This window comes from Prionailurus viverrinus, chromosome A1 (genome assembly GCF_022837055.1).
Source record: "Prionailurus viverrinus isolate Anna chromosome A1, UM_Priviv_1.0, whole genome shotgun sequence".
NCBI classification, from domain to species: Eukaryota; Metazoa; Chordata; class Mammalia; order Carnivora; family Felidae; genus Prionailurus; species Prionailurus viverrinus.
Genome location: NC_062561.1, coordinates 129926013 through 129952368, shown reverse-complemented (window position 1 = coordinate 129952368; position 26356 = coordinate 129926013). Strand labels below are relative to the sequence as shown.

The 26356-nt window shown below is 36.2% G+C and overlaps 1 protein-coding gene across 2 annotated transcripts in view; it reads right to left on the bottom strand.

The window, feature by feature from the left end:
* ZSWIM6 (zinc finger SWIM-type containing 6) overlaps nucleotides 1-26356 on the bottom strand; it is a 203128-nt gene that overhangs the window by 11959 nt on the left and 164813 nt on the right. For both annotated transcript variants that reach the window (XM_047858433.1, XM_047858443.1), the window contains exons 5-9: nucleotides 14918-15097; nucleotides 9632-9808; nucleotides 9210-9356; nucleotides 4778-4924; nucleotides 2945-3205 (exon numbers count right to left, since the gene is read on the bottom strand). In XM_047858433.1, the coding sequence (XP_047714389.1) occupies nucleotides 2945-3205; nucleotides 4778-4924; nucleotides 9210-9356; nucleotides 9632-9808; nucleotides 14918-15097 (912 nt within the window). The remainder of the gene's footprint in view (nucleotides 1-2944; nucleotides 3206-4777; nucleotides 4925-9209; nucleotides 9357-9631; nucleotides 9809-14917; nucleotides 15098-26356) is intronic.

The following is a 26356-nucleotide window of genomic DNA, read 5'->3' as shown; positions in this document are numbered from 1 at the left end:
TCCACTTAGGTACTTTGAGGTTTAGTTACTGTAAAGTGTTTAATAAATTAGTTTCCATGTCACCTTTGGGTAACATTTGTTTAATGATTTCTAGAATTATGAACCATGACACTACTGCTCAAAGGACATAATACATTTGTTTTCCATGAGAAAAAATCAGTCTGGCAAAGAGTTTAGAATGCAAGAAATGTCAGTTCAGAAGAAATGGTGTGAAGAGTTGGAATTGGGCACTGAGTAGGAGCATGATACATTATAGATAATTTTCATAGAGATTATTTTAACATTTCTGTATTTTTTGGTTAGTATTTTTGAACTGTTCATTATTTAAGGACTTTGAAAATCGTATTCTCATAAAAATTTGTTTTTTTACCTAGGCAAACTAAAATCCACCCTAGAGTTCTAATTTTACCAAATCCATGACCTTTCTTTTACGTTTAAGACATTTAAAAATATTCTGCAAAAGTTAATATAGCATTATAGTTCTGCCTTTAGTTTAAATAATGAGGCCAAACTATTTAAATTATTATTATGGACTGAAAGTTTATATTCCCCACCCCAATTCATATGCAGAAGCCCCAACTCCCAAGGTGAACTATACTTGGACATAAGGCCTTTACAGAGGTAATGAAGGTTAAATGGGTTCATAGGGTATGGCCCTGATCCAATAGGATTAGTGTCCTTATAAGAACAGATATCAAAGAGTTCTCTTTCTCTTTCTCTTTCTCCCCTTCTGCTTGTGAGAGCACAAGAAGACAGACATATACAAGACAGGAAGAGAGGGCTCACCAGAAATTTAATTATCGAGCACTTTGGCCCTGGACTTCCCAGCCTCCAGAATTGTGTGAAATTTCTATTGCTTAAGCCACCCACTCTGCAGTATTTTGCTATGGCAGCCTGGGAAGACTAAGACACTAACTCTACTTAAGGCCTAGTTATAGCAAACTTGTAGACTATCTATTTTCTTCATTTCTCCTCCATTTCCTTTCAATGTTTCCCTTAAATCATCAAGTTACCTTTTTGTGCTATGCAAAACAGGCCAGGATGCATAATCAACACTTCTTGTTATGATACCTCCCAACAAGAAAAACATTCAGCCAATTATTCAGAATTATTTGTAGATGAATAATCAGTGTAATCCCTGAACTCCCAGAAGTACTTTACCATTACGTCAATTGGCCCAATGTGCCAATATTGCATTGTGGTCAAAAGCGATCAACACACAGCAACAATACAGGGTTACTACTGTTTCTTTTTCAGAAAAAGTTAGCATCTTTTATTTCAGAATAGTTAGTGTCTGCTAACTACTATGCTCCTGAAATTTACAAAGTAACTGTAAGAAGAACTGATGCCCCAGTGCAGTCAACTTAGTCATGGAGTGCTTATTTTCAGGAGTTTACAGAAATGGTCCCTTGGCTTCCCCTTAGACTGCTTCCCGTCCTGCACTACCCATTCTTTACAGTCCTAGCAGGATCAGGAAAGTAAAGGAAGCTGTGATGAATCAACAGCATTCCTTAGCAGGCACAATTCTTAAAAAAAAATGTTTAACAGGGAGGGATGCGCTAATCAAAAGCTAAGAAAAAGTTTTAAAATATTCATGAGTAATGAACATGGAGACATTTAAAAAGGCAAATGATAAACAGGTATAAGACACTATCAACTCTATAAAAAGCACACATTCTCTTCCTGTCCTTCAGTATAATGGAAATCAAAACTCAGTTACTAAGAGCCAATGACAACATAAAAGTTTGTGGCTAATGGTACTGCTTGTATCAAAAGGAATTAAACAGGAGGGAACTAAAACAAAACAGTAATAAAAGAATGAAGATCACCTGAAATTTGCCAAGATAGGCTTTTTTTAATCTTTAGAAGAAAAAAAAGTTAAGGAGAGTGCTTCAAAAAATTACTATCAAGAATTTTACCAAAATTACTCTTGTTATTAAGAACATTTTCCCTTTAAAATACACTTATAAAACACACAAATGTATGATACTGTAATATATTTGATAAAGGTTTTTCTTTCAAAGAGATCTTTAGCTTTGGACAAATAAAAAGCAGTGAAATGTTATTTTCTCTAAATCCTTTCCCTGTATGCAAGAGTTCTAAATATATGATGAGAACACCACACTTTACTCATCTATCAATCACAGACAATCCCACAATAATAATACCCATGTACTTAAGATAAAGAAGCAACTTTACCCAGTAGGCATCACCGAAATTTGCATAAAAGATTAGGCTAGTATACAAATTACACTTACTCTTTTCCAGAAAAAAAACAAAACAAACAAAAAAAACTTTTTAAAAATAATGCCAGCCAAAATTTCTTAGGCCATTCAGCTCTTGACCTTATAAAAAGAAGAGAATTAAGACTGTCTTAGAGAGTCCATGAAACTTTGAACCTGGTGAATCTACACTTAATGAATTCTCTGAAAGAATTAGCGAGTGGTAATTCATTCCTGGAGCCTCCAAGTCCTTTGCTAACACATGCAAAACGACATACTCAAAACCCAGATGTCATGTAAAAGCCAAAATAATAATTCAGAGGAATGCCGATGAATTTCCATTTCATTATTTAAGTGATCAAGTAAATAGGTACATGGCTACCAGCAAGAACTCGCAAATTATCAAACTTAACATTTACCTCAGTAACAACACAGACTAAACAGTGACAGTCCTTTTCAAGGTTTGTGGCATTAAAAGGAGCTCATTTCTAACAGGCTATCTCACATCACCACTTATATCAAATGACACACAAGTGAACATCAGTACTTTTTGATTAAGTGATACAATTTTTTGGATAGTAAACATTCCTGTGACATTCAGTGGCCATACCAATCAGAATAACTACCATACTGAATGCATAAAAACAGTATTCCCAACATAAGAAAGCTTAGTGCCTCAATAAAATTGGCAGAACAAGCGGAAAACTTCTTTATCACACTACCTTCTAATAGGAAGACTGCTTGCTTGCGAAAAATTTTCACCAGTGTGTCATCCAATTCAATTTCCTGAAGCTTGGAAATGAGCTGCTCCTCATTCCGGCAAACTTTCTCTTGTGTGTACAGCCCGTCAGGCATGATACGCTGCTGTCCCAGCCCTATCAGGGCGACTTCCACAGCTAGTGTTAAATAGGATTCCCCCTCTTCTAAGAATTTGTGTGCAGGGAGATGCTGGTATTCCAGAGACTTGCACTGTCCCGTATTCTCTGTAAAATGTCACAAAAGAAAGCAGAGTTCAGATACTACTTTTGCAGGTACCGATAGGTATAAATATTTATTTTACCCAGGACCATTAAATGAATCGTTTACTTTATTCCAAGAAAAATAGAAAATATGTTTCTTACATTAAAGTGCGTAGTTTTCTAGATCTTTTAAAAAATGACCATGAATGACTAGATATGTATGTTTTAAGGGACAGAATATTACAAATATTTTCCTCCCACTGAAAATGAATCACCAAAAAACCCTACAAATCTAAGAAGAGATCTTAAGAATACTAACGAGTAAAAAAAACCCAAAAAAACAAAAACAAAAAAACAAAAAAAAAACTTTACTTAAACAAGAGTAAACTTATATAATGACTGCCATAGTTACCAACTCTTTAAAGCCCGGCATTAAAAAAGAAGTTGTTTCCAAAGTGTTATCACAATATTGGAATTTAATGAAGAAATTAGAGAACACAACATACTAACCAATTTCAAGGTCCTTTCTGCTATCAAAGAGTCATATCAGTTATCAAGAGGAACGATTCTTTGAGCATTCTCTTATCTCTGCTGAAGCACTTCTATGAGAAATTTTAACCAACTTCAACCATCAGACTCCCAAGGAAAATGAATTCAGAGTCATAGCTTTCACCGTCCTGACAGAGTCTGGGGCACCCATAATCCATGAAGGCAAACACCACAGGGGAAATTGTGGAGGGACAACATTATTAATCCTCTGTGTTCACCCATTCATGAGAGCAGAAAAGGGACAGTACTCCCTCCCTGCCACACCTCTGTCCACAGCCCACAGGCAGTTATTTTAACACTGATTCTTAAGTTTCAAGAGGCCAGAGAGAAATCTCAAAACATGCTTTAAAGGAATGTGTGATGTAGGGGAGCCTGGGTGGCTCAGTTGGGTAAGTGTCTGACTTCGGCTCATGTCATGATCTTATGGTCTGAGAGTTCAAGCCCCGCATGGGCTCTCTTGCTGTCAGCACAGAGCCCACTTGGGATCCTCTGTCTGTCTGTCTCCCTCTCTCTCTCTCTCTCTCTCTCTGCGCCCCTCCCCCACTTGCCCTCTGTCTCAAAATAAATAAATGAACTTAATAAAATAAAATAATGTGTGATGTAAAACACTTTTAGTGACATTAGATAATCCTCTTAAAGTAGACTACAACCCATTTAAGTCACAAGTAACTTCTAAGGCAAAAACAAATTTAAAAAGTAACCAAATTTCTAGTTCCCAATGCTAGGATATACATCTTTATCTTAAATTTTAACGCTGGAAAACAGTCATAAATGCAGATAAATTCTTAGATGCAGAATCACTAGCTAGAAGAAAATACGTATTTCTAAGGTTCTTTAACACATGAGCCCAACTGTAGATTCGAAGATTTTTCTCAGCGTGTTAAGTTTTCCATAAAACCATGGGAATGCCCATTTCCTTGCTCCCTTGTTAACCAAAAGTACTACTAACTGTACAGATTCACAAAACCAACTGTGACAAGAAACACTGACAATGCCACTCAAGGTTTAGGGGAAAAAAAGCACAGGAGACAATGCCAACAGTGTTACCTGTAAAATCGGAGAACCCAGAGAAGCTTTCATCATCAATTCGGCAAGCTTCCATAAGGCTGCTGAAAAGAGTGCCCACAGGGTCCAGGGGGTGTCCAACCCAGCCCTCCAGATTGGTTATCAAGGTGAGGCTTTTATGGGGTAGCTCTGTATAAGAAAAGAAAATTGAGGGATGGAGACAAGTAGAGGAAGAGATGCTTTTAATAGTGGCATCATAACAAATTAGTCCTGAATTCCACTGGCAATTCTTCTTTAATTAAAAAAACGATCGTACACATAATACCCAACATGTGAACAATTTGGTGTTCTCAAAGTTTATCTGTAAATCCATATAAATGGTGCCAACTTTCAAGGACAGGCCTGTGTGTCCAAGGTACTGGGTTAACATTACCACTTATACTATTAAATTATGTTATATGAGGAAAAATGAGTTCCAAATTTTTACCGAGAAGTGAGGAACAACTCCCCTTACTTCCCCAAGAGTGGCATTAGAGAAGACTAAGAAGTCTCCCTGGAATTATACTGGATAGCTATATTAAGAAGATACATCAAAGTCAATGTTCACTGGGTCACCTACATGGGAGACTAGATGGCAGTGGTAACCTGGGTCTGACTTGGGACTTCTCTATGGGTATCATTTAATTACTACCCTAGCACCTATGAAAGTCCTCATTATCATGAATCTGTAAGCCATTAAAGAGAGGATCTTTGCCACAAAGGGGAACTACAGCAGAAGATAACATAATTTGGATGAAACATATCCTTTGCATTTTCTCAACAGAACGGTAGCACTTTCAAGTTCTTATGTTAAATTACAGTCCTGAGAAAAAAGCTGTAAATATTCTAAGATATGTTCTTTGTTGTAAAATATGCAATATTTTACATCCAAGTGTTTACTAAAGTAATAAATAAGAGTAGCTCCTTCTTAGAGGAAAATATAATGAAATCTATACACAAGATACAATATCCAAGAAAAAAGCTGACTTTTTGTAAATAACTGAAGAACCATTTCATGGATCCAACAGTCCTTTAGAAGTCTTCTGGTTTTAGACCATCAACTATCAGTACATAAAAAATAAACCATGGCTTGGCACAATATATGAAAATTTATAGAAGTTGAGTCTTATATTCCTTGGAGGGGTCTTTCCCTTTAGTTTCTGTCACTGTCTTTCATATACATAATCAGTATGAAAAAAGAAAGAGGAGTTTACTCTTGGAACAACAAAATATATATGTTTTATGGGGGGGGTGATATATGGTGAAAGGTGTGGTACTTACACAAATAAATCTATTATCAAGTGATGGAAACGACATAAAATTTTATAAAGTATCTCCTCTTATTTCTTTCCACACAAACATTAATGAAAAAAGAGAAAAGAGAGAAATAAACAAAAAAAGGAGTGTCATTTTTTTTTTTTTCAAAATCAAGAAGCAAAGTGAAGTAAGTCAGACAGAGAAAGACAAATACTGTATGATCTCACTTATAAGTGGAATCTAAAAACAACCCCAAGCTTCTAGATACAGAGAAAAGACTGGTAGTTGCTAGAGGCAGGGGTGGGTGTGGGTGAAATGGGTGAATGGGGCCAAAAGGTGCAAATTTCCATTCATAAAATGAACAAGTCATAGTGATATAATGTGCAGCAGGACAATTACAGTTAATAATACTGTACTGCAGGGGCACCTGGGTGGCCCAGTCAGTTAAGCCTCCGACTCTTGATTTCAGGGTTCCTGAGTTCTAGCCCTGAGTGAGGCTCTGCGCTGACAGTGCTGAACCTGCTTGGGAACCTCTATCTCCATCTTTCTCTGCCCTTCCCCTGCTCATTTTCTCTCAAAAATAAATAAATAAACACTTAAAAATGTATTAATAATACTGTACTGCATATTTGAAAGTAAATCTTAAAAGTTCTCATCATAAAAAAAGTTTGTCAGGGTGCGTGAGTGGCTCAGTCAGTTAAGCATCCAACTTCAGCTCAGGTCATGATCTCATGGCTCGTTAGTTCGAGCCCTAAGTCAGGCTCTGTGCTGATAGCTCAGAGCCTGGAGCCTACTTTGGATTCTGTGTCTCCCTCTCTCTCTGCCCCTTACCCACTCACACTATATTTCTCTCCTTCAAAAATAAATACAAATGAAATGAAATGTGATCATTTCAAAATACATAAACATCTAATCATTATGTTGTACACCTGAACTAATTTGTTATATGTGAATTATACCTCAATTAACAACAAAAAGCTGACATATTATGCCAAACAGTATTGAAAATGTACAAGGTGTATATACATATACTAATCTTGATCACATAACAAATAGCTGTCATGGCAGTTTGGAATTGTAACAGCTGTGGAAAACCTATTCTTTTAATATGAACCAATAAAAAAGTAGAAAAGATATAGGTATAGAAATGTAATCACAGTAATAATTAAGAATAGTCTGAAAATAGTTATCATTGCTCACAAGATAAAAGAGAAATGGGTCTAAGAATGGTCTCAAAGACAAATTAAAGGAGTCTAACTTAACACATATTCTAATTTACCTATACAAACTAACATTTTTTACACTTTCTGTTTCTTAGATAATGCAACATTTTAAAAATCTTTACTTATTTTTTATTTTTAGAGAGAAAGAGAGTATATGAGTGGGGGAGAGGAGCAGAGAAAGAGAATCCTAAGCAGGCTCCATGCACAACGACCTGGGATCATGTCCTGAGCCAAAATCAAGAGATGGATGCTCAACCGACTAAGCCATCAAGATGCCCCAGATATTGTTTAAAACATTTTTTTAAGATGGTTTATTGAGAGAGAGAGAGAGAGAGAGAGAGAGAGAGAGAGAGAGAGAGAAAGAGATTGATTGATTCCTAGGCAGGCTCCATGCTGTCAGCACAGAACCCGATGTGGAGATCATGACCTGAACTGAACAGATCATGACCTAAAATGAAATCAAGAGTTGAATGCTTAACCAACTGAGCCATCCATGTGGCCCTAAAAACAACATTTCTAAGAAAAGTTTATGATTTTTTTAATCTGATAATCATCATGACCTAGCTTTATTTCTACAGTACAAAAAGTGCCTCACTTCTCTTAGCTTGAATTATTATTATCCTTTATACTTTTCAGAAGTAGCTATAGACTGTGGCTACTTTTGGCTATAGATTGTGTTTAGGGGAAGAGGGATTTCAGAAAAATTTTTAAAAAATCTAAATAGTATGTTTTGTAAACACATCTGGTAACCAGTGATGTTATGAAGAACATGAAGAAATGAACAAAATAATGACAGCCAGGGATATTACCTTCCAATTTCATTTGAGCTCCCCTTTCTTTGGTTACAATTTTAACTCTGAAATTTTCTTTCATCATATAAATAATAATGTTAATTAACATCTATAATAATTCTGATATAGAGGGTGTTAAAAGTTACAACAAACACTCATTCCAACTTTCAGCCTATTACAACAACTTGTGATAAATTTTAGCTGTATCCTTGGTGTGTGTATAATCATAGAAGGATTAAAAACAAAACATAACTCAAAAAAAACCCCTAGCAACTAAAAGTATTTGTCTGAATAAGAAATAAAACTCCACAGTGAAAAAACAAACCTAATCAAAGCAACATAAAAAAATTTATAACCTATGGAAGGAACAAGAAGTGCATTAATTAATCAGAAAAAGCATATGTATTTCTTTTTCTGATCAGGGCCTTCTGAGTATAACTCTCTGAAATTACTGTTACTCAGCAGTACTTATTTAAAAGATTAATAGTAAATTAAGATAAAGAGAAGTTAAATGTGTCCTGTCAGTTGGCAGCTCATCAGATGTTATTTACAGAATTTGAAAAATCAAATCTGATCACTTTAAACAAATACCATGTCCCGACACACAAACTGTTACAGCTAAGAAGTTTTAAAGTACTTACATATTATGCCAGGCTCTGTTTTAAGAGCTTTGTAGCAATTAACTTATTTAATTTTCTCAACAACTCTAATAAATAGATCCTCTACTAAGCTCCATCCACAGATGAAGAATCTACTGCCTAAGGTCTCCTAGCTGGGACCCAATGCTAGGATTCAAACATGGACAGTGTGCCCCCAGACCCCTTACTGTTAGAATTAGAATGCACTTTCACAAAATAAGCTATTGGCTCACTGGCATTTTTGATAATTCAGACACACTAAATAACTACTTGAACAACAAAATTATCCCCTTAAAAAAATTAACTAACCTAAGAAATGTTTTTAAAAATCCTACTTCTTACAACATTTAACCAAGACAAAACGTGCCTCAAATTTCTCACAGATCAGCTATTACATATTCCAAATGAGTGGTGAGTAAAGCCATCTCCTAATTTCAAAAGCCATCTCTCCCCAAAAGACGACAAAATCCAGTGATGTCATCACCAAGAATCCCATTCCATTGGAAACAAACTCCTTCACATTCACCTTTTTTCTGAGTCCGGAACATTTCCAACTGTTTCTGTTGCTGTCTTCTTAACGTGTTAACAATAGCTATTGCTAGTCTCAGGGCTTCTCTGGGGTACCCATGAGAACGTAATGCGTCCACTCTTGCACAAGCTGTAGGAACATGTTCTAAAACAGAAAGTTAAGGGGACAAAGTTGTCATTGTCAGATATATGTACAAAAATAGCATGTAAATAGAATGATGTTTTTCCCCAAAATACTATTAAAAAGACCTAAGAAGCCATTTCTGAACTTGGATTTGAATGCAAAACTCAGCTCCTCCTGCCAAGCATTCATCCCTCTCCCACTGAATCCCTCAACTCTCCACCTCCCACTCCAATAATGCTATAGAAACGAAACAAAGAAGTAAGTCATGGAAATGTCTTTCCGGTTTGGCCACTTACCATGCCAGAGGGGCCACCCGCGGGAGTCAAAGAGGGAGTTTTCAGTGTCGTCATGGTAACAGTAGTTGGTGTATAGGTCACTGCTGATAATGTGCTGCAAGTGGCTATCCTGCCAGTGGAGATCGCATGCCTCGATGGCTCGGGTGAACACTGTCCGATGTGGCCTGTTCGATGAATCTGTTTTTTCCACAATTCAGAAAGCCGTGTCAGCTATTATTCACATGTGAATAAATCAGTCATACCATTCTGTGGCCAGATGTTCATGAACACACCCACACACACTGTCCTGCACCCCCTAAGCAGAAAGATGAAGGGTGAATACTCTCGTGTCCTAAGTACTAGGAGGCAAGTCAGCCCAAAGAGCCACCATCCACTCACTTGTTTTATCAAACACAAACACTCTGCAGCCATCAAAGCTAAGGTTAAAGGCATCCTGCAAAAAGAAGGGTCAAGTCTAGTTTCCATGCCAAATACACTCAAAGGAGGCACTCGGCACAAAAGTCACATGAAAACTCACTGCTCCCCACTTCTGAGGTGCTGTGGTGGGCTGCCCTGATGGGATCAACAGCTCTCACAAACACTATGCAAGAGATGCGACACCAGCCATGGAACCTTTCAGGAAGATGCAATCAGCCTTTAAAAGATATGCATAAGGGTTGTGCTTTTGGTTGTATTTTTTAACTATATTGTGCGGTTTTGCACAATTAAAACTATTATGCTTCTTGGGATATAATGCTGAAATGCCACTTTATATCCCAAAGGGCATAAATGCATATAGTTAACATTTCACAAAGCCACACAACATAGCTACAAAACAAACCAGCGCACTTACCTTGCCCCTACAGGCTGCCTCCTGACTCCTGTGCAGGTTCCATGACTGGTGTGATGTCCCCAGCATAGTGTATGCCGGGGCATCACAAAAGAGCAGAAGCATACACTCCGAAGAGGGTTCAAGTTTCAGGACCTGACGGAGAAAAGAAATGTTTGGGGAATAAAGAATATTCTCATCCTAAATCCTGGGATTATTCAGTCCCTCTGGATGACATGGTTCCAATTCTGCAACTGCAATCCCACACCTCGGGTCCCCACTCCAGACTTACCTTCAACTGTGGCACAAACCTTAGCAAGCCTCAACTGATAATCAGGAAAACAAACTATTCTTATATAGATTTTACTTAGCTCAAGTATCACCCCTCACTGTACTGAAGCTTAACTAAATGAGAAGCAAACTGGAGCTTTGGCTCCGCAAAGATGTAAAGGGAATCATAAAAACCAAAACACAACCGAATTGAGAAGCACTCTGAAAACTCATCTGGTGCAACTCCCCTATTCTGCTGATGGAACTGAAAACTGAGAGATTAAAGTGACTTGCCAAGGTCACACAGCCAGGCAATGGCCATCAAGATCAAAACATAAATATCCACACTCCAAACTCAGCTATTTCAGCTGTTGTGACAGGCTTCAGTGAGGTCTTCACAAGAGAGACCTTCAGTTTTACCAAACCTTCAGCTTGGTTTCAGGTCAACTTAGATATCTGTATTTAAATGGGAGACATATCAAAATGTATGATGACTGAACACGCGAGGCATAAATAGTGACGTATCTGTCATGGCCCTGCCCAGTGGGCAGATGAACACCTTGCAAAGAGGAAGAGTGGGCCCTACATTTAAGGCCCTTTGAACCTACTGGGGCTTTGTGTTGAGCAGAGTAAAGATATCCCTACCCAACAAAAAACTGGTTCCATGACCTCTCACCCAGTGTCAACTGGGTAAATATTCCAAAGTCCAAATTTTACACATTTTAAGTGGCTCTGTCATTACATTTATTTAGCTCAAATCACAGAAAGAGAATTGAAAACTAAATCAAGCCTTTAAAAAGCAATTTAGTATAAAGCATATATTAAAAGAATTAAGAGTTCTACTTATCAATTTGGCTCACTGTGGTATCACTTAAGAAAAGTAAGTTGTAGAGTATGATTCCATTTTTTAAAAAAAGCAGAAATCTCAGGGGGTTTGGGTGGCTCAGTCATTTAAGCCTCAGACTTCGGCTCAGGTCATGGCCTCACAATTCTTGAGTTTGAGCCCCGTATCAAACTGTTAGTGCAGAGCCTGCTTTGGAGGATCCTCTGTTCCCCCCATCTCTTTGACCCTCCCCCACTCACTCTCTCAAAGAGGAACATTTACAATAAATAAGATAAAAAATAAATAAAGCAAAAATCTTAACTTTTCACATGTTTGTGATCGTATGAGCAAAGCGAAAGGTACAGGAATGGACCACACTTCCAACGGTGGTTAGCTATAAAAGACTAATAAAACCAATTCTAACATAAAAGGCTAAATACTAATGAAAAAATAACTAAATGAAAATGTAAGATATAACATTGTCTGTAACAACCTGGGAAATAAAATAAAGATTATGTACAAAGACAATGGCTACAAAGATAAAAAGTTAGTTTCATTAATATCAAAATTATGGTCAATTTTTATTGTAATATCTGTAGTTCTGTTTTTATTAAAAAAAATTTTTTTAACGTTATTTATTATTGAGAGACAGAGCAAGACAGAGCATGAGCATGGGAGGGGCAGAGAGACCAGAAGACACGGAATCTGAAGCAGGCTCCAGGCTCTGAGCTGTCAGCACAGAGCCCGACGCGGGGCTTGAACCCACCAACTGTGAGATCATGACCTGAGCCGAAGTCGGGCACCCAACTGACTAAGCCACCCAGGTGCCCCATGTAGTTTTTTTTATTTTTGCAACAAGATGGAAAAAACAAACAGATTACATTCGTCAAATTTTCAAAATGATAAATACACAAATTTGTAAAAAGTTGTTAATAAAGGATATGTAATATCAATACACGCCGATTAAAGAAAAGTTGGGAAATTCAGAAAAGTAAAAGAGGAAACCATTAGCTCATTTATCCAAAAATTAAAATAAAAAAACTGGCCACAATTCTGGTATATTAAAAAAAAAAATACTCTTTCAAAGAGTGTGGATTTTAATACTGTTGTTGTTAATTAAGTCTAACAAATAATCTTAGCGAAGACAAGGCCTGATTCACCCTTCACATTCACTCCAATCTGCCAGCACATTCAATTCTGCTCATGGTCTGAGTCATGCACACACTCCGCCCAGCTGCAGAGGCATGGCGGCTGGGCTCTGCTGGCTTTCCCCAACCAAGCCTGCTCAGCACTCCCAGCACTACTGCAGGCTGAACATCAGAGTCCCTCTGTAGAGATGTCTCTTCTGACAGCCTCTTGCAGGATGCGGATATTCTGCTAAAAACAGAAACTATGGTGCCTTTACCTTTAGGCCCAAGAAATATTACCCTTAGAAACTAGATTCTAACTTCATATCCCAGGACCAAACCATAAAGGAAATGAGTGGTTTCATCTGGAGGCTGGACCACTTCTTTTTTTTTTTTTTTCAACGTTTATTTATTTTTGGGACAGAGAGAGACAGAGCATGAACGGGGGAGGGGCAGAGAGAGAGGGAGACACAGAATCAGAAACAGGCTCCAGGCTCTGAGCCATCAGCCCAGAGCCTGACGCGGGGCTCGAACTCACGGACTGTGAGATCGTGACCTGGCTGAAGTCGGACGCTTAACCGACTGCGCCACCCAGGCGCCCCTGGAGGCTGGATCACTTCTTAAAGGCTTTCTAAAGCCTATGGAATATTTATGTTTAATAAAAGGGAAAGTAACCAAATGTAAAGTAAAATGTTAGGATGGCAGTCCCAAAAAGCAGGTGGGAAGTGAAACACAGAGAAACAAACAGTTAAGTAAAAGGAGATTAAAGTAATTTACCTATATAGATATAGATATACTGTTTCCTAGAAATGGAAGAAAATAAAACTAAATTGTAAACCTGAAAATACTATGCTTCTAGAAAAGAAACTGGGATGTACTTATTTTCTCTGAAGTTATGAATTAACATAATCATGGGCAATAAAATATGACAGATTTCAAATACTGAATTGCCAAAGCAAATAAATATTTCTAGACAAAGCTGAGGCAGACAAGCATCTCTTTCAAGTCCTAAAACTTCTTTTTTCAAAAGATTTTATTTTAAAGCAATCTCCACAACCAGCATGGGGCTCAAACTTACAACCCTGAGATCAAGAGTCACATGCTCTACCAACTGAGCCAGCCAAGTACACCTTAAAACTTAAAACTTTTTGGTAAGACAAGTCCCTATGGAGTAAAATACCTTATTTTCTTTCTCTGTAGATACTGAAAACACTATAGTAACATTCACACTTGACACAATGGCCGGCTCTTTCAGTAGTACCAACTCCATATGGGGCCATCACATACAGAAAGACAATCTGGATTCTGGATCCTTCCATTGTCATTTAACTCCCACTTTACATTGGTCATAGTCTGTCAAATCCCCCAGACATCTCCCCCGCCAAAAGAGGCAGCAGGGACACAAAAATCACACAAAAATAGTTACAGGAATAAGTGAATGAAATTTTTATTTGTTAAGACTTAACTTCTGTAAGGACGTGGTTCTGAAAGAGAGGAGAAAATTGTGTAGTAGCTGGAAGAGAAAATGGGGCCAAGGAAAGAGTTGTTTTTTGTTTTTGTTTTTTGAAGATGAGAGGAACTTGAGCTAAATGGGTAGATCCAATAGAAAGGGAGAAGCTGAAAAAAAGAGCATAGAAATGAAAGACACAGGTCCTTAAGAGGACATCTGGAAATGTATGGAAGCATCTCTTAGTTGTTCCAAAGACTGGAAGGCACTATCAGCTTACAGTACGTGGGAACAGGTATGCTACACAATGCATTATAATAAAGAATTTTCCTACTCTAAATGCCAACAGCATCCCATGCCCCTCCAACCCAGTCACATAAATGTTTATGTTTAAAATTAACAAATTTTAACTGATTAAATTACACAGCAACCCAAATATGAAGTGGGTTGCACCAAAAGAGATAAAAATAGTTTCTCAAGCCTCTCAATATTTTGTTTTACAAGGTAATATATTACTTCCTTATTCCATGATTTTTTACATTATTTCAAACTAAATAATTAATAGGGAATTTTAACACATTCTAATACATGAAAGTACAATATTCATTTGTATTCTGATAATATGAAAAAGCATACACAAAGATATCAGGTAAAAATTAAAATACATACAATCACAGTCAAAACACTAAGTCTCTGAATTGTGAATTCTTAGAGGGCAAAATAATTTTCCCACGTATACTGTATTACTGTTGTAAACATATATGCACAATTAAGCAAATATAAAGTGAGCAAAACATTACTGTGGACTCACCTTGGTTAGCATTTGCACCCTGAGGCAAAGCATTGGTTAAGTTGGGTAATTCACTGCCATGATTTCCATCTTCCCATGGACAGACATCAACACTGTTCCACTTTTTCAGCTGTTTTAGCCAACTGGCTTTCTGTTCCAACTTGCAGTGGGGGTTTAAAACTATACACATCCACAGAGCACCTAATTTAAAGGGAGAGAGGGAAGTAAATTTCAAATATCATAAGAATTTCCAATTCTAAAACCTAATGATACATTTTAAACCCTTTCAGAATGGACCTAGGTCTGCCATTTTTATAACTCCATTCTCTCCTTAATCTAAGCTACAAATCTCATATAAGGTTTAATGGAAAGAAGGACAACAGAGCCCAAATTTGAACCAAAGATCCAAACATGGTTACATATAAAGATGAAAGATATTTCAAATGCTAACTGTATCACCTTCCTATTTGTGTCACATTTTGGACAAAAAAGACAAAAAAGAAGTAAAGTCCAACTTACCACTTTAGTCTACAAACAGATTTTATATATGGATGCTGTAACAAAGCACTCTAAATGCTTTTTCCATGCAAAAATTAAATTTACTTCTAAATTTACCTTTTTACAATAAAATCATAAAGGTACTATAATGGACACAAATAAATAATTTCCTAGTTTTACAAGCTTTCCAAACTTTATGATGTTTTTAAATTAGAATGCATATCAATTGATATGCGTATGTATATTTCAACAGATGTTTTAAAAATAAAATTCATTTAAACATACTTCCCCCTAAATGATTTCACCAGAAATTAATCTTATTATATATATTTTTTAATGTTTGCTTATTTTTGAGAGCGATACAGAGTGTGAGCAGGGGAGGGGCAGAGAGAGAGACACACAGAATCAGAAGCAGGCTCCAGGCTCCGAGCCATCAGCACAGAGCTAGACGCAGGGCTTGAACCCACGAGCCGTGAGGTCATGACCTGAGTCAAAGTCAGAGGCTTAACCGACTGAGCCCCCCAGGCGCTTCAAAAACTAATCTTATTATAAATGAAATCACTAAATTTATGTCTTCATGTGAATGAAATCATTAAACATTAATCAAAATTTCACTTGTTTTTCAAAGGAAAAACCATAATGAATTTATTTTTTCAAATGATTTAAGTTTATTTATTTTTGAGAGAGAGCACACATGAACAGGAGAGGCACAGAGAGAGAGGGAGAGAGAGAATCCCAGGCAGGCTCTATGCTAAGAGCTCTATGCTCTTAGCATAGAGCCTGATGCAGGGCTCAATCTAACAAACTGTGAGCCAAAATCAAGAGTCAGATGCTTAACCTATTGAGCCACCCAGGCACCCTGCCATAATGAGTTTAGAATGCATAACTCATAACTTGAATAGCTAATTAGGTAGCTAATTCAAACAAATACTTCAGAAGTTCTAAAACTACAAGTTTTACTTTACTGATTTCAAAACAAGACAGATTCTAGTACTTCAAACTCATTCACAATACTTTTTCTTTTAAAGGTACATGTGTGGGGCACCTGGGTGGCTTAGTCGGTTGAGCATCCGACTTCAGATCAGGTCATGATCTCGCAGTCTGGTCCATGGGTTTGAGCCCTGCTCAGGCTCTGTGCTGACAGCTCAGAGCCTGGAGCCTACTTCGGATTCTGGGTCTCCCTCTCTCTCTGCCCCTCCCCTGCTGATGTTGTCTGTCTGTCTGTCTGTCTGTCTCTCTCTCTCTCTCTCTCTCTCTCTCTAAAAAATAAACATTAAAAAAAAAAAAGAAAGGTACGTGTATCTATGTGTATTTTAATCAACTGTGTTAGCCAAGTAAATAAAAGTAGAAATAACCACTGTGTTTTGTTTGTCCAAAAGAGATGTTTTACATTCTTTCACATATAAAATTAACAAGATTCCCAAAAGTGCATCAACAGATAAATGGATAAAGATGTGATGTGTATACACACACACACACACACACACACACACACACACACACACACACGAGGAATATTATTCACCCATAAAAAAACAATGAAATCTTGCCATTTGCAGCAACATATATGGAGATGGAGAATATAAATGCTAAGTGAAATAAATCAGTCAGAGAAACACAAATATTGTATGATTTCACTCATATGTGAAATTTAAGAAACAAAACAAATGAACAAAAGCAGGGGAAGGAGGGAAGGGAGGGAGGGAGGGAGGGAGGGAGGGAGGGAGGGAGGGAGAAAGAGAGGAACCAAGAAATAAGATTCTTAACTATAAAGAACAAACTGATGGTTACCAGAGAGAAGGTGGGTGGAGATATGGGTGAAACAGGTGATGGGGACTGGAGAGTACACTTATGATGAGCACTGAGTAATGTACAGAACTGGTGAATCACTACACTGTACACCTGAAACATAACAGTGTATGTTAACTATATTGGAATTAAAATTAAAAACTTAATAAAATTAGCAAGCTTCTTCAATTATAGAATCTGATATTTTAAATATCAAACAATTTTTACCAACAGAAAATTAAAATTGCCACAACTGATTATTTAAGCCACAAGTATTTAAAAATTACATTTCTATATTTTTAAATGCCAATTAAAACCAAAATGTGATCAGTTAAAATGGAATAAACCCACTATTGCTTATCTCTCTCCAAAAGTACAAAAAGCAGCACCTTGAGGGCTCTAAAAAGTAAATAAACAAGTAGATTGGAGAAATAAAACTTAAAAAAAAAAGCCATGTGAGGCTGATTTCATGTTACTTTTTTCCCCCTCTTTTGTCTCCTGGGTTGGCAGAAAATTAGTCCCATTTTGGGAACTTTGTAGAGGGCACATACAACAAAAAAGGAAAATATCATCTAGTTGGTGAGAGAACTGGGAAAAGGGGACCCTCCTCACAATCAGGAGCTGAAGAGGGAGACCCCTAAAAACTATATACCAACAGGCCCACATCCTATGTACTGGGCAGACCGCAAGCAACAGAGACAAGGCTTTGAAAACTTTACTGATAATGTCATCCAAAGAAGGTAAAATAAAACGTATGGTCTGAATCTACCCTGATTGTTGACTGTATGCTTTAAAAAACAAAAACAAAACAAAAACAAAAACAAATTCTCCAGAGGATTTTAAGAAGACTCAGATTTTAACACAATATTCAAAACATCCAGGATCCAAAATTACTTGGCTTACAAAGAAACAGGGAAATGTGATCAATTCTCAAGGGAAAAAACAATCAAGAGTGCCAACCAAGACAAACCATATGTGAGAATGATCAGAGACTTTACAGTAACTATATAACTATGCTCCATGAGAAGGTAAACACTATTAAATGAGTAAAAGACAAACTATAAAAAAAAAACTAAATGGGAATTTTAGAACTGAAAAAAAATATATCTGAAATAAAAAATTCACTAGATAGGATCAGTGGCAGGATGGATATGGCAGTGGGAAAAGTTAGTGAATGTGAAAATAGAAATGATCTCATCTGAAGAACAGAGAAAATCAGAAGAAAATTAACCAAACCTTAAAGACAAGTGGGAAAACATCAAAATGTGTAATATTTGTATTACTGGAGTCCCAGAAGATGAGACATAGATACAGAAAACTGTGGAAGAAATAATGACTAAAAACTTCCAAATCTGTGAAAATATATGAATTTACAGAACGAAGAAGCTCAACTAACCAGGAAAAGGGTAAGCTCAAAGAAAGCCATGCCCAAACATACCATAATCAAATCAATGAAAACCAAAGATAAAGAAAAAAAAAACTTGAAAGTAAAGAATAATAAAAAACCATACAGAGAAGAATCACTCAAATAATTAGATATTTCTCATCAAAAATCATAGAAGTTAGAGGACAGTGAAACAATACCTTCCAAGTGTTCAAAGAAACTAAAGTGTCAACCTACAATTCTATATCCAGCAAAAATACTGCTCAGGAATGATGGTGAAATAAAGATTTTCTCACATCAGAGAAAACTAAAGTATTTGTTGCCAAAAGATCTGTTCTAGAAGAAATGCTAAAGAAAGTTCTTCAGGCTAAAGAAATTAATACCAGAGGGAAACTGAGGCTTTAAGAACAAAGAGCAATTAAGAATAATAAATAGCTGACTAAATATAACAAACTGCTCTTGTCCTTTTAAGTTCTTTAAAATAAGTATGACTACTGAAAGAAGAAATCTGAATATTGTCTTGTGTCATTTTAAATGTATGTAGATGTAATACCCATTTAGAAAACTATAAAATAAAGAATGGAGAGTAAAGGAACCTATAAGGTTGTTAGACTCTACATTCTACTTAAAGTGGCAAAATGTTAACTCCAAATAGACTGTTTAAGGCTAGGTATGTTTAACACCAAAACCATAAAAAATATACTAAGAGATAAAAACAAAAAAGACAATACATTAAATGAAATACTTAAAAAGGTTAGAACAATCCAAGGAGGACAGGAAAAAGCAGAAGGAACAAGGAATAAAAACAGAAAGGATAAAGAGACTTAAATTCAACTACATCAATAATTACATTAAATGTAAATGGTCTAAACATACAAATTAAACGAGATGGTAAATTCAGATTAAAAAGACCCAACTCTACGCTATGTACAAAAAAGATACTTTAAATAGAATGACATAGATTAAATGGAAAAAGATATACTGCGTAAAACTTTCAAAATAAAGCTTAAGGGGCCATATTAATATCAGACAAAGTAGACTTCACAACAAGGAATAGTTACATCAAGGATAAAGTGAGATGTAGAATAAAAGGGTCAGTTCTCCAAAAACAATGAGAATCCTAAATGAGTAAGCTAAACCCAACACGAAGACTTCAAAATACATGAAGCAAAAACCAACAGAGCTTAAAGGAGAAATAGACAAAGTCACAACTATATTTAGAGGGTTTAACACTCCTTTTTCAATAACTAATAAGATAAGCAGACAGAAAATAAGGATGAAGAATACCAACTCTATCAACCAATTTAACCTCACTGACATTTATAGCCCACTCTACCTACCATTAATAGGAAAAACAAAACATTACTTTTTTTAAATGCACAAAGAACATTCACCAAGACAGTCCATATTCTATGCCATAAAACAAACTTTGACAAATTTGAAAGAAGTGAAATCATACGAAGTATACTCTCTGATGTAAAAGAATTAAACTAGAAATCAGTAACAGGAAGATATTTGGAAAATTCCCAAATATCTGGGAACTAAATAACACTTATAAATAACTCATGAATAAAGGAGGAAGTCACAAGAAAACTCAAAAAATATTCTGTAATGAATGAAAATACAAATAAAATATATCAAAATTTGTGATGTATACCTGAAAACAGTTTACAGGGAAATTTACAGGGTTAAATACTTATCCTGGAAAAAAGAAAGGATTCAAAGCAATCATCTAAAATTTTCTTTCTGTTTATTTTTAAGAGAGAGAGAGAGAGAGAGAGAGAGAGAGAGAGAGAGAGAGAGAGCGCGCGCACAAGCAGGGAAGGGGCAGAGAGAGAGGGAGACACACAATCAGAAGCAGGTTCCAGGCTTTGAGCTATCAGCACAGAGACCGATGCAGGGCCTGAACCCATGAACTGGGAGATTAGGACCTGAGCCAAAGTCTGATGCTCAAATGACTGAGCCACCCAGGCACCCAAAGCAATAACCTAAATATCCACCTTAAGAAAATGAGAATGCAAAAGCCAGCAAGCATAAGGAAGGAAATAACATCAGAAACCAATTAAATTGAAACCTACACCCCCTCAATTCAGTGAAACCAAAAGCTGCTTCTTTAAAAAAATCTAATAAAATCAGGGGCACCTGGTAGCTCAGTAGGTTAAGGATCCGACTTCAACGTGGGTCATGATCTCAGAGTTCCTCGAGTTCAAGCCCCATGTCGGGCCCTGTGCTGACAGCTCAGAGCCTGGAGCCTGCTTCAGCTTCTGTCTCTCTCTCTCTCTCTCTCTCTCTCTCTCTCTCTCTCTCTCTCTCTCAAAAACAAATAAAATGTAAAAAATAAAAATTTTTTAAAGGCTTATAATGGAATTCTACGAACAACTTTATGCCTATGAATTCTACTACTTAGATAAAAAAAAAAAAATTCCCTGAAACTCGCAAACTACCAAAGTTCATCACTCAACAAGTAACAACCTGAATAGTAATAAATTAAAGAAATTAAATCTGCAATTCAGTCCCTAATAATGTAGGTTCAGAGGTTTCCTTGGAAAATTATACCAAATATATTTAAGAAAGAATCCCAATTCTACACAATATCTTCCTGAAAACATAGAAGGGAATGGTCTCCAATTCATTAAGAGCCCAGCATTACTCTGATATCAAAACCAGACAAAAATATAAGTAAATACAATTACAGATGAATATCCCTCATGAACACAGAAGTAAACATCTCAACAAAATACTAGAAAGTCTAATTAAGAAATATACAAGAAAGAAAATAAACCACAACCAAGTATCATTTATCCCAGGAATGCAAGGTTGATTTAACATTAAAATTCAATCAGCATAACTCACTATATTAACAGACAAAGGGGGGAAAAAAAGACCATCTTCAACAGATGTAGATAAAGTAATTTTTTCCAACAGAAGAAGCAACTGACAAAATTCAACATTCCTTCATAATAAATAAACCTCTCAACAAAATAGGAAGATAATCAGATAAAGGCATCTGTGAAAGAAATGCTACACGAACATCATAATGGCAAAAGACTGAATATTTTTCCTGAGATCAAAATAAGGCAAAGATGTATCTCTTCCATCTCCTGTTCAGCATTACACTGGAAATTACAGCAAACCCAAAAAAGCGAGAAAAGGAAGTTAACTGCATAGATACGAAAGGAAAAAAATTAAACAATTTCTATTTGCAGACAAGTGACCTACAAAAATGCTCCTAGAACTAATAAGTAGGTTTACCAAAGTTCATGACACAAATTCAAAGTAAAAGCAAACAAGCCCCCCCCCCAAATTGGGGTGCCTGGGTGGCTCAGTCAGTTGAGTGTCTGCCTCAAGATTTTGGCTCAGGTCATGATCCCAGTGCATGGAATTGAGTCCCACTATGGGCTCTGTGCTGAGCATGATGACTGCTTGAGACTCTCTCTACTGTTCTACCTCTCCCCCTGTTCATGCTCTCTCTCTCTCTGTAAATAAAACACACACACACAAAACCAACTGTAAATCTATATGCTAAAACTGAAAAATTACAGTTAAAAATTTAACCAAAAAATTACCATTTGTATTAGTACCCAAAAAACCATGAGATACTTAGTTATAAATTTTATAAAACATGTGCAGAGTCTCTATGCTAAAAGCAAAATATTGACAAAATAAGTTAATCTTAAAAAGCAGAAAGTTTACTATGTTCATAGATTAGAAACCTTAACAATGTTAAGATGTCAATACTCTCCACACTGATCTATATACTCAACACAACCCCACTCTAAAAGCCAAGCAGGTGTTTGTGTACATGATGGACACAAGAAGATACTGAATCACCAAAGCAATTTTAAAGGACAAACTGGAAAGACTTATAGTAGCTAATTTTGAGACTTCCTATACTTACAGTAATCAAGACAATGCACAATTGGTAAAACACACAGATCAATGGTACAGATTAAAAAGCTCATAAACAGACCTACACAAATATGGTCAATTTGAGGTTCAAAGTCAATTCAGTAGAGAAAAGATAAATGTTTTCTTTTAAAAAAAATTTTTTTTAACGTTTATTTATTTTTGAGACAGAGAGAGACAGAGCATGAATGGGGGAGGGGCAGACAGCGAGGGAGACACAGAATTGGAAGCAGGCTCCAGGCTCTGAGCCATCAGCCCAGAGCCCGACGCGGGGCTCGAACTCACGGACTGCGAGATCGTGACCTGAGACGAAGTCAGACGATCAACCGACTGAGCCACCCAGGTGCCCCAAGATAAACGTTTTCAACACCTGGTGTTGCTATTAGATATTCTTGTGAAAAAAGTGAACTTAAATCCATACCAAAAACTTCATTAAAGGATTGGTTCAATTAAATTTTTAAAAACTCAAAATAGATCATAGGCCTAAATATAAAGCCTTACCATAACACTTGGGGGAGGGGGAGAAAACTCTTATGATCTTGGGTGAGACAAAGATAAAGTTGATCCAATATCAAAAGCAAGATCCATAAAGGATGAAATTGAGAAAGCAAACATCAAAATTAAAACCTTTTCCTCTACAAAAGATACTCTTCAGAGAATGAAAAGATAAGTCACAGACTGAGAGAAAATATGTGCAGATCATACATTTGACAGAGGATTTGCATCCAGAATATGTAAAAGTCCTCACAAAACTCATCAAGAAAGTGAACAACCCTATAAAAATGGACAAAAAATTTGGAAAGACACTTCATCAAGTAAGATCTACAGAACCATATAATGTGTATAATGGGATGTTGCAGATGAAATAAAATATAATAGCAAACTGCAGATGAAAATGTGCTCAACATCATCACTCATTAGGAAAGTACAAATTAAAACCATACCACTATACACCTATTAAAATAAAATCAGAAAAAAGAAATTTAGAACTTGACAATGCCAAGTGCTAGTAAAGTGTGGAGCAACTGGAATGCTCAAAGGGTGCAAAATGATAGAGCCACTCTGGAAACTAGCTCAGCAGTTTCTCATGAAGTGAAACATATTATTTAATTACCTCATAACCCAGTAATCCACCTCTAGGAATTTGCCCAAGGAAACTGAAAATTTATGTTGATAAAAAAAAACTTATATAGGAATGTTTACAACAGCTTTGTTCATAAATGCAGCAGGTTGGAAGCATCCTAAATGGCTTTCAACAGGTGAATGGGTAAACAAACTGGTGCATTCATAAACCGATTACTACTCAGCAATAAGAAACAAATCCTTGACATACACATAACATCTCAAATGCATTATGCTACACGAAGGAAGCCAGAATGAAAAAGATATATGTGTGTACCCTCTTTACTATTTAATTTATATGACATATTAGAAAAGGTAAAACTAAAAGAAGTGAGAATAAATCGCCGATGAAAGGGACAGTCAATGATGGAAAGGACACATGGGGACAGTGTGAGGGAATTTTTGGAGATGATATAACCATTTCATATCTTGACTGTGGTCATTGTTACAGAAGATGCCATTAGTCCAAACTCAAAACTGTACATCAAAAAATTCAGATGTATGTATTTTTTTTAATAATTGTAATAGACATTTATTTAAAAGTAATACATTTGCAGTCCAGCATTCTAAATTGTACATTTCAGGTTTAACCAACTTCGTAACAATACTTTGAGGACAGCTGCAACCATAGATTCCAACTACATGATTCTTTCTTTACCCATTTTTCTCTCTCTTCTTTCCTGAATAACCTCTTTCAGATACAGTTTGGAGTAGAACCTATCCTCCTCTTTTGCCTACTGCTCTTTATGCAAAATCTACTGCCTCATGGTCAGGCACAGTGCTCCCTTAATGTGAATCATCCTGTCATTATAAAGGTTCCCAGGAAGCTTTCTTATGCTTGTTTTCCACTATAATTCTCACATACTGTATCATCTTGCAATAACCCCAGCTTACTGAACCCTGCAGCACTGTAATACCATTTTCAAATATCCCTAAACCACCAGCTTGATGCTGCAATGGCAGGCCTACTCTCCATGATGACCCAAGACCATAAGTACAGGTGTCTGCATTTTTATAGTAAGTACTTGCAGTATATATTTTACAGTAAGAATTTTACTACATGTAAACTACAAAGTAAACTGCTGCTACATAATATCTGTACCAAACAATACTGTCTACTGGTACTCCAAGGATTTAAGTATGAGGGCACTCTAAGCAGGAATCCTCTAATGAGCCAATGGGCATTGCAAAAATCACTACCTTATTAATTCTATGCCTTTCCCAGAAAGGGAAACAGGACAATCAGCTTCAAATGAAACATGGCCACCCAGCTTCAAATGAAACATATCACAAAGCAAGGGACAAATCAAAACGGTATCTAAAGAACCTGTTAAGTTGCAGCCTTTTCCAATGAACTCCACTGGAAAATGAGATACAACTTTACTAGGTTTTAGGCTGTGGGCCCTAGCAACACAAAAAAAGTTACATTTAAGTAATTAAATAAAAGCTATATACTGGATCAAAAATTTCCATTAATATTTATTAGGGTACAATGAACTAAAAAAATTTCCAAATCATCAAATGACCTTTAGAAAAAAATAAAATCAATATTCAACGGGTAATGCTTAAAAATTAAGAATCTTCTAAGGTTTTCTTCCAAGATGTTTTTATCTTATAATTCTCCTAATCTTAAATAGACATTAGACAAAACTAAAATCAAGAAGTTGCCCTGAAAGATGCGCCATGACTAGTATAGTTTCATTATCAGGTTGTTAGTGTATTAACAAGGTTGTGTGTAAAAGGGCAACTAAGTAAATTAATGTTGACAAATAATGTGATGTAAATGTTTTTCTAAAATTAGTGCTTTGTCTTTAATGTGTTCACTATAGTTCAGAATTCTGTATTTCAGTCCATAACTTGTAAACTGTAATTTATTCTGAAAATCAGCATGAAACATGCACCCCCAAGCCAACTAAAAGCTGGGCTAGAGCTAACTTTAAATTAAATGCAGAAATTATATACCCTAAAATATATGTTAACCCAAACCCATTGTTTCCACATAAACATAACACAAGGTTTTAAAAACAGAATAACCAAATTTATTATCAAGCAATAGTTCTTTCGAAATAACTCAAAATTAGAAAAACATTAACCAATACATATAGTGCTGAAGGCCTGACTGACTTGCTTATGAAGGAGTTGATAATGTGACAGTAGAACAGTGAGTTTCACCTTCACCTACGGAGAAGTCAGAGTCTATAAGAAGATAACATGATTTTGATGACATAACACTACTTTTCTTTAAAAATGTCCTTTTGAGGTGCCCTTGGCTGGCTCACTTGGTAGAGCATGCAACTCTTGATCTCGGGGTCTTAGGTTCGAACCCCATATTGGGTGTAGAGATTACTTAAAAATAAAACCTTTAATTAAAAAAATTGATTTTAATGTTCTTTTGGGGCACCTGGGTGGCTCAGTTGAGTGTCCTGACTCTTGATTTCAGCTCAGTCATGATCCCAGGGTCATGGGATTGAGCCCTGTGTCAGGTTCTGTGCTGAGCATGGAGCCTGCTTTTAAGATATTCTCTCTTACTCTCTCTAATAAAAGAAATTTTTTAAGTGTTCTTTCTAAGAAATAGGAGAATACCAAAGATAACTTTAATTAAATAATCATTATCATTGATCCTCGCCATTTCTTGGATGTCTACTATGTGCTACAGGCACCATATATGGGGCTTTAAAAACATTTTCTCATTAACTTATAACTCTAATATTCGATTCCCACTTTAAAGAAAAATAAAACTCAAATAGATTATGGTCCTTAAA